At 49.6% G+C, this 9,140-nt stretch overlaps 2 protein-coding genes across 2 annotated transcripts in view; both read left to right on the top strand.

Moving 5' to 3' along the window:
- The window catches only part of ARPC1A (actin related protein 2/3 complex, subunit 1A, 41kDa), an 11,930-nt gene extending 7,326 nt beyond the window's left edge, over positions 1-4,604 (top strand). The window contains exons 4-5 of the mRNA XM_011985786.1: positions 2,157-2,247; positions 4,232-4,604. Coding sequence (XP_011841176.1) covers positions 2,157-2,247; positions 4,232-4,270 — 130 coding nt within the window. The 3' untranslated portion in view covers positions 4,271-4,604. The remainder of the gene's footprint in view (positions 1-2,156; positions 2,248-4,231) is intronic.
- Positions 1-9,140, top strand: part of ARPC1B (actin related protein 2/3 complex, subunit 1B, 41kDa) — an 88,440-nt gene that overhangs the window by 46,087 nt on the left and 33,213 nt on the right. The gene's annotated exons all lie outside the window — the stretch shown is intronic.

Below are 9,140 nucleotides of genomic sequence, written 5' to 3'. Positions count from 1 at the left end.
TGAGACAGAGTCTTGCTCTGTGGCCCAGGCTGGAGTGTAGTGGCTCAATCTCGGCTCACTGCAAGCTCTGCCTCCCGGGTCCACGCCATTCTCCTGCCTCAGCCTCCCGAGTAGCTGGGCATACAGGCACACGCCGACACACCCGGCCAATTTTTTGTGTTTTCAATAGAGACCGGGTTTCACTGTGTTAGCCAGGATGGTCTTGATCTCCTGACCTCGTGATCCGCGTACCTCGGCCTCCCAAAGTGCTGGGATTACAGGCGTGAGCCACTGTGCCCGGCCATAAGACCCCATCTCTACAAACAATTTTTTAAAAGTTAGCTGGCTGTGTTGGCGCACACCTGTAGTCCCAGCTACTTGAGAGGAGTGAGCCGTGATTGTGCCACTGTACTTCAGCCTGGGCTACATTGCGAGATCCTATCTCAAAAAAAAAAAAAACCTGAAGGCATAGCAAAACTTACCTTTTCTCCACATTCTTCAGGTTTCTCCTTCCACAGCAAAACTCACCTTTTCTCCATTCTTTAGGTTTCTCTGTCTTGAATGACTCTGAGTTATTTCTTGTGAATTTCTCTTAAGCTTCTATGCAGACCAAGTGTTAAGGAAAGAAACAGCTGTCATTGTCTCTCTGACACTTCTAGGTGAAAAGTGAAAAGACAAACCCTTGCCCATTAGTCTACTTTTATTTGCAGAAATTAGGTGCTCTTCGCACTAGAGCTGTGTCAGCTAACTTTTTCTGTAAGGGACCAGATAGTAAATATTTTAGACTCTCAGAGGCCGTAGGTCTCCGTTGCAACCACTGAACTCCGTGGTTGTGGCAGGAAAGCAGGCACAGACGCTGTAAACAAATGAGATGGTGTGTTCCAGTTAAACTTTATGGACACTCAGATTTGAATTTCACATAATTTTCATTTCATGAGATAATAGTCCTCTTTTAATTTTTTTCCAGCTATTTAAAAATGTAAAAGCTGGGTCGGGCGCAGATGCTAACGCGTATAATCCCAGCACTTTGGGAGGCTGAGGTGGGTGGATCACTTGAGGTCAGGAGGTCGAGACCAGCCTGACCAACATGGTGAAACCCCGTCTCTACTAAAAATACAAAAATTTGCTGGCGTGGTGATGGGGGCCTGTAATCCCAGCTACTCGGGAGGCTGAGGCAGGAGAATCGCTTGAACCTGGGAGGTAGAGGTTGCAGTGAGCCGAGATCGCACCACTGCACTCCAGCCTGGGTGACAGAGTGAGACTCCATCTCAATAAATAAATAAAAATGTAAAACCTTTTTTTTTTTTTAAGCTCACAGGCTGTACAGGAATAGGCGGTGTGTGCCATAGTTTGCCATCCCCTTCCCAGCGTCGGGGAAGAGGAGGGTAAGTTCTAGACATTTCAGAGAAGAAAGAAAAATATGCTCTGAGCAATGGAAGATTGTCTTGAAAGCTTTCCAGATAATTAGGCTAAGACAAGTTGTTTCATTTATCTGTTCCCCTGCTTGGCTTGGTTGGAGTCTGGGGGTATGTCTGCTGCTAACATTTATAATGATTCATGTCAAACTCACAGAGGGCTGTTGGCTTATCTGCACTGGCTGTCTTGGAGGCTGATTTGAGAGGTTTTGTTTGGAGTCAGTTGGATTTCAGTCATGCTTCATCATGCCTCTGGTTTATTTAAAAACAAACACAAACATTGTTTTCGCCATGACTGTGGTGCTGCCCACAACCTGCTCCCAGCATTTGAGTGCTGTGTGGGCTGGGTCATTCCTGCTTCCCCAGGTCACTCTAACTAAGGCAGGCTCTTAACTTCTCCCCTTTCCAGTTTTGTCTTTCCTGGACATCTGGTAATAAGATGTTTTGGGGTATTTTCTGAGCCAGACTGTTGCAGCCTAATGTTCATGGACAAGTTCATAATCAGGAGTTAAAAGATAATTCATTTCCTGGCGCAGTGTGGTGGCTCACGCCTGTAATCGCAGCATTTTGGGAGGCTGAGGCAGGAGGATCACTTGAGCCCAGGAGTTCAAGACCAGCCTGGGCAACATAGTGAGACCCCATCCCATCTCTATTTAAAGAACATAATTCATTTCATTAAGCTGCCCTTACACGATTAGTCAGGAATGTTGTGTTCACTTCCACTACATACCTTACGGTCTCTTTTGCTTTGCTTTTTTTCAGTCAAGTCTCTATTTATGAGGTGGACAAGCAAGACTGTCGCAAATTTTGCACTACTGGCATCGATGGAGCCATGACAATTTGGGATTTCAAGGTATTTTCTACCTAACAGAACAAATTTTGTTTGTGTTAAAACTTTTTTTTTTTTTTTGAGAGATAGGCTCCTTCTCTGTCACCCAGGCTGGAGTACAGTAGTGCAATCATGGCTCACTGCAGCCACCAACTCCTTGCCTCCAGCAGTCCTCCCACCTCAGCCTCCCAAGCAGCTGGGACAACAGGCACGCACCACCACATCCCGCTAATATTTTACAAAACTCTTGTGAGAAGAATGTTTCTCAATTGTTGAAACAAAATGTTAAATCTAGTATACAGTTTAATGTCCTAATATAAGACATTAAACTGGAAATCTCTCTCTTATTTTTTTTTCTTTCTTTTTGAGACAGAGTCGTGTTCTATTGCCCAGGCTTCAGTGCAGTGGTGCAATATTGGCTCACTGCAACCTCCGCCTCCCGGGTTGGAGCGATTCTCCTGCCTCAGTCTCCCAAGTGATTGGGATTACAGGAGCACACTACAACACCCAGCTGTTTTTTGTATTTTTAGTACAGATGGGGTTTCACCATGTTGACCAGGCTGGTCTTGAACTCCTGGCCTCATGTGATCTGCCCACCTTGGCCTCCCAAAGTGGTGGGATTACAGGCATGAGCCACCATGCCCAGCTGGAGATCTCTTTAAAACCTAAAAGTCATCCACTGAAGAACGGCACATTCTCAGTGAACTGAAATTTTTACTTCTAGATGTCCATTTGTTCATTGAGGAAAAATGGAGTGCTATTTTGGAAACAGGCCCTATTGGACACCAGCCCAGGTTTAACTATATAGATATATATTTATGGCTGACACTAATTAATTTAATAAACATTTACTAAGTGTCTTCTGGGTGCCATGCATGGTGCTGAGCACTGAGAATATCCAGTGCGAGGAAGCCTGTCTGGTAGAAGAGAGAAGTGGATACAGGGGCTGGGTAGGGGATTCGGCAGAGCGCGGAAGAGAAGCCAGTGCCTCTGTTTTCACACAGAGGAATCGGGCGATGCGCCGACTGCCCGACTGCCCGCACTGCAGGGAAAAGGTTGCACCTGAGCAGCATCCTGAGCTGCGATGGGTTTTGGAGGGGAGGGGACTAGGAGTTGAGAAAGCACAGGTGAGCATCGTGAGTTGCAAGCGCAGCACACCCAGGCCAACTCTGGGCTTCGGAGAGCGCACACTGCCTTTGAGGCACTGCCCATGGTGTGGTCCTCCAGAAGCACGGATTAAACTAGAAAAAAGAGCTGTGGGCAGCCAGGCGTAGTGGCTCACGCCTGTCATCCCAGCACCTTGGGAGGCCAAGGTGGGAGAATCGCTTGAGGCCAGGAGTTTGAGACCAGTTTGGGCAACATAGCAAGACCCCATGTCTATAAAAAAGCCCGGTGCAGCCAGGCATGCTGGCCCACTCCCGTAATTCTAGCACTTTGGGAACCTGAGGCTCATTTCTCCTCCCGGCTTCCCCGTCTTGAGCACAGGAGTTCGAGACCAGCCTGGGCAACATAGTGAGACCCTGTCTCTATTTTTAAATATACATGTGTATATATATATATTTAAAAACCAGGTGCAGTGACGCATGCTGTTAGTCCCAGCTACTTGAGAAGCTCAGGCAGGGGGATCTCTTAAGCCCAGGAGTTGGAGGCTGCAGTGAGCTGTGGTCACACCACTGCACTCCAGCCTGGGGCAACAGAGCAAGACCCTATCTCAAAAAAAACAAAAACCACACACACAGGAGTGAGGAGTGCGCCCACAGCCTGTGGGTGGAGCAGTGGGGAAAAGGGACACCTGGCCTGCGGGAGCCAGCAGGGGGAGCCCGGGCCTGGAGTGTCTCTGCAGGGTGAGTCCTGGGAGAGCCTGTCTCGGGTGGGGCAGGGCCAGGTTCAGGGTGGGGACAGGCAGCACCTCCACTGAGGAGGAGGGAGTGGTGTGATACCTACCTCGGGGAAAACCTCAGGGTGGACACTCCTCAGTGACATGAGTGCTCTTCCCACCTTTTCCAAGACCCTCGAGTCTTCCATCCAGGGCCTCCGGATAATGTGAAGCTGAGTGAGCCTCCGCCATCCAGCATGACAAACTGTGGCCGACCGCAGCTGTGCCATGGCACGATGGCGAGGAAGCCAGCCCCAAGGAAACACTGAAAACATATCACGCCAATGCCGTGTGGTTTTGTTTGAATATAAAATTGGTGAAAGTGTTGGTTTTTTAAAAGCAGTAATTTTTTTGTTTTTGTTTTTTTGCGATTTCATTCCATTCTTGACCAAAGCTTCTCTTTAAGTAGTTTATTATGGAAAACTGTCACACTAACTTAAAAGACAGGGTGAGGGAGATATGTAAATTGTCCACTAGAAAATTAAATAAAGGAACTGAATGTGGTTTTGGTTTTGTTTCCTTGTAGTATTTCAATTTTTAGTAGGAAAATATGAGTGAATTCTTCATTCAATTAGGTTTGTTTTAGGCAAAATCATAGATCCTTGGTTTCTTAAATTGCACCATTCTATACAACCTTGAACCAAAAAGCAGCATTTAGTGGGGGGTGAGAGAGAACCATTTCTGAACGTTGCAATACTTCTGCAAAGCAGGTGGTGTTGGTCTGTTTTGTGTTGCAATAAAGGAATACCTGAGACTGGGTAATTTGTTTAAGACAAAGATTTATTTGGCATACGGTTCTGCCGGCTGGACAAGAAGCACGGTGCCTGCGTCTGTTTTTGGGGAAGCCTCAGGATGGTTTTACTCATGGAGGAAGGCGAAGGGGAAGCAGACGCGTCCCATGGCGGGAGAGGGTGCAAGAGAGAGGACCAGGCTCCTTGAAACAACCAGGTCATAGAGTGAGAACACACTCATTCCTGCCAGGGGGCACAAAGCCATTCATTAGGGATCCGCCCCATGACCCAAACACCGGCCACCAAGCCCCACCCCAACACTGAGGATCGCATTTCAACATGAGATTCGGAAGGGACACACAGCCAAGCCCTGTCAGAGGTACACTGTTCCCATCTTGCATGTGAGCAACAGAGAAGCCCACGTCCACTGAGCGGCCAAGTCCGAATGGAAGCCTGCCCTGGGAGGCCCCGGGCCTGGTGCCCACACCATGGCAGCCCGCTGTTAGCAGCGCACCTGCCAGGGGCGTGCTGTGGGGAGGGTGCGAGGGGCGGGAAAAGGGGAAAGTCAGCATCTTGCGTGAGAGACGATTGTGCCCACACCGAGCTCCTTTCGTCATGATGAGACGTGAAGTTTGACATTCCACGGCAGAGAATCTTAAGAGGTACAAGTATAAATGAAAAGCAAAATAAGGCCGGGCACGGTGGCTCAAGCCTGTAGTCCCAGCACTTTGGGAGGCCGAGTTGGGTGGATCACGAGGTCAGGAGATCGAGACCATCCTGGCTAACCCGGTGAAACCCCGTCTCTACTAAAAAATACAAAAAAAAAAAAAACTAGCCGGGTGTGGTGGCGGGCGCCTGTAGTCCCAGCTACGCGGGAGGCTGAGGCAGGAGAATGGCGTGAACCCGGGAGGCAGAGCTTGCAGTGAGCTGAGATCCGGCCACTGCACTCCAGCCTGGGCGACAGAGCGAGACTCCGTCTCAAAAAAAAAAAAAAGAAAAAAAAAAAAGAAAAGCAAAATAAGTAAAGAGTAGCCGGAGCCTGGCCACATCCTTGATCTCACAGCTCCCTTCTAGAATGAGTGCTTCCCAAGGCACGTCGTGATGTGCTCAAGGGAAGGTAATTTTGCCCTCTTGGTGACTCATGGGAAGCCCTTACTCCAAGAGGGAATCCTACCTAGCACCAGGGTGCTGGCCTCATGGCCCTGCCTGGTCCCTGTAGTGTCCTCTCTGGGCCCCCAGTGGCAGGAGCTCCTTTCTGTACACGTGTTTGTGTACACAGTGCCTTGGCAAGGCTCTGTGAGGGTAGACAAAAGCTGGCCATAAAACAGGAATTAGCTAAAGATTTCTCTTTTAGCCAGGCGCGGTGGCTCACGCCTGTAATCCCAGCACTTTGGGAGGCTGAGGCAGGCGGATCATGAGGTCAGGAGATCGAGACCATCCTGGCTAACACAGTAAAACCCCGTCTCTACTAAAAATACAAAAAATTAGCCGGGCGTGGCGGTGGGCGCCTGTAGTCCCAGCTACTCGGGAGGCTGAGGCAGGAGAATGGCATGAACCTGGAAGGCGGAGCTTGCAGTGAGCTGAGATTGCGCCACTGCACTCCAGCCTGGGCAACAGAGCGAGACTCTGTCTCAAAAAAAAAAAGACAAAATTGACTTACTTCGCCTCTAAGAACTTAATAGCCACAGAGTTATTTTGCTGTTTTTTTCTTTTTTAAATAAAAACATCTTGAAATTATAATAGAGACAGGGTCTCCCTATGTTGCTCAGGCTGGTCTCAAACTGGGCTTAAGCAATCCTCCTGCCTCAGCCTCCCAAAGTGCTGGGATCACAGGCGTGAGCCACTGCACCCGGCCTATTTTGCCCTTTTTTTTTTTTTTTTTTTAAGATGGAGCCTCTTTCTCTGTCAACCAGGCTGGAGTGCAGTGGTATGATCTCGGCTGACTACAGCCTGCGCCTTCCAGGTTCAAGCGATTCTCCTCTTTCAGCCTCCTGAGTAGCTGGGATCACAGATGACCCCAGTCTCCGAGTAGCTGGGATTACAGGCATACACCACCACGCCTGGCTAGTTTATTTTGCCATTTTTTAACACAGGCCATTTCTCCTGTGGGGAGGAAGGCCCACTCCAATCACAGCAGCCAGAAGCCCTCAGTGCTTTATTTCAGTGCTGGGGTCGTTTGAGTTTGTGACGCTCCATCCTCCTCTCACTCTACCTTTGAGACTCAGACCAGGCTCTGTAAACAATGACTACAGTCTGGGATGTTCTGAGAGGGTTCTTCAGGAAAGGTGTGTGTGCCACGCCCTGAATGCAATACTTTAGCTAACTGTGCAGGCACCAAGAAAAGCCTTTGGAAGCCATTAACAACCCCTCATAACAAACCTGTAGGGTTGGAACTCTTATTAGGACATTTTTCAGATGACAAAATTCCGGAGAGGGGAATGACCGGTCTCTCCAAAGCCCTGGTAGTAACCACTAAGCATGTGCTCCCCACTGGGTGAGGGAAATGCCTTAGTGACAGCCCCTTTTCAGTTCACCCACGCTCAGGGGCAGGCCCTGTCATTGGAAGTGATGAGAAGGTATTTGAGGCCGGGCATGGTGGCTCACACCTGTAATCCCATAACTTTAGGAGACCAAGACGGGTGGATCCCTTGAGGTCAGGAGTTGAAGACCAGCCTAGCCAACATGGTGAAACCCCTTCTCTACTACAAATACAAAAATTAGCCAGGTGGCACGCGCCTGTAATCCCAGCTACTCGGGAGGCTGAAGCACGAGAATTGCTTGAACAATTGCTGGGAGGCGCAGGTTACAGTGAGCCAAGGTCATGCCACTGCACTCCAGCCTGGGCAACAGTGAAAACTCCATCTCAAAAAAAAGAGAGAGCAAGAAGGTATTTGACAATACCTTGTGGGTTTCATTGTAGACCTCAGTTTCGCAATTAAGCTGACACATCAGGCCACGTGGTTTGGAAGCGGGGTGTGCAGGGAGGGCACAGCCCCATCAGAATCCTGGGATGGGATGTGGATGCTGAGTGAGCGTTATGGGGGCCCCAGCTGTGGGGTACATCTGCCTTGCAGGCCTTTAGCCACCTTATCAGATATGTGGCCTTGGGTCTTTGGCCCCGAGGTTTTCTCCTCTCCCCTCCTGCCGTCAGTTGGGATGGATCCCTTGATCCCAGGGAAAGTGACCCACATTCTGGGGTGGACCAGTGGGACAAAGGGGAGATTATACTGGAGACTGGACGCTCTTAGAAAAGGTACCCGCCACCTCCCCCCACCCGCATCTCCCGTCTCCCTGGTCTGCCTTGGCCCACCCACTGCTTGTCTGCATCAACTTGGCTGCCATTTTGTGACTAGGAGGCAACAAAACCAGTGCTTACAAACCCGGGAGGCAGAGGTTGTAGTGAGCAGAGATTGTGCCACTGCACTCCAGCAAGACTCCATCTCAAAAAAAAGAAAAAAAAAAGCGATGGGCAAGGAGCAGAAAGCCAGCAAGAACCTGGGAGACTGCACCAGCCCTGGCCTGCCTCCCCCACGTCAGCCAGCCCTGGAGAGTCACGGCCTGGGTTTGTGGCTGCATTTCTTGGAAATACAAGAAGGCAATAAAGGAAGCAGGAGTGCATAGCATCTTCATCCCAGGGCCCTGCACAAAGCCAGTTCCAGGAAGAAACAGAATACTCTCCAAGTTGTTCTGGGAGCTCCAGATGAAATCCTTCCATCCCCAAGTTCCCTAACCCAAGGTGTTTCTCCACAGAGGGCTTAGAAAACTTTCTCCCCCAAGGGAACCATTTCAATTAATGCCTTCCATCGCTTCCCAATCTGAGGTCTGCTTCCTCCCATCCACTGGGTCTTCCCTCCACGACTGTAGGCCTGAGGGACAGGTGGGCAGGTGGACAGTGCTTGTCAGCTTCGCTTTACAGATGTGGAAACTGAGGCACGGTTACACTACAGGTTAAGTGGCAGCACCAGAACTGGACTGACTTTCTTTTTTTTTTCTTTTTTTGAGATGAAGTCTCGCTCTGTCACCCAGGCTAGAATGTAGCCTGGTTGCAGTGATCTCGACTCACTGCAACCTCTGCCTCCCGGGTTCAAGCGAGTCTCCTGCCTCAGCCTCCGGAGGAGCTGGGATTACAGGTGTGCACCACCACGCCAAACTAATTTTTTTTGTATTTTTAGTAGAGACGGGGTTTCGCCATGTTGACCAGGCTGGTCTCAAACTCTCAAACTCCTGACCTCAAGTGATCCGCCTGCCTTGGCCTCCCAAACTGCTGGAATTACAGGCATGAGCCACCGCGCCCAACTCTTTTTTTTTTT

Source organism: Mandrillus leucophaeus, unplaced genomic scaffold (assembly GCF_000951045.1).
Source record: "Mandrillus leucophaeus isolate KB7577 unplaced genomic scaffold, Mleu.le_1.0 Scaffold29, whole genome shotgun sequence".
In the NCBI taxonomy this organism is placed as follows: domain Eukaryota; kingdom Metazoa; phylum Chordata; class Mammalia; order Primates; family Cercopithecidae; genus Mandrillus; species Mandrillus leucophaeus.
The sequence above is the reverse complement of the archived record's forward strand: the minus strand, read 5'-3'. Positions and strand labels throughout refer to the sequence as shown.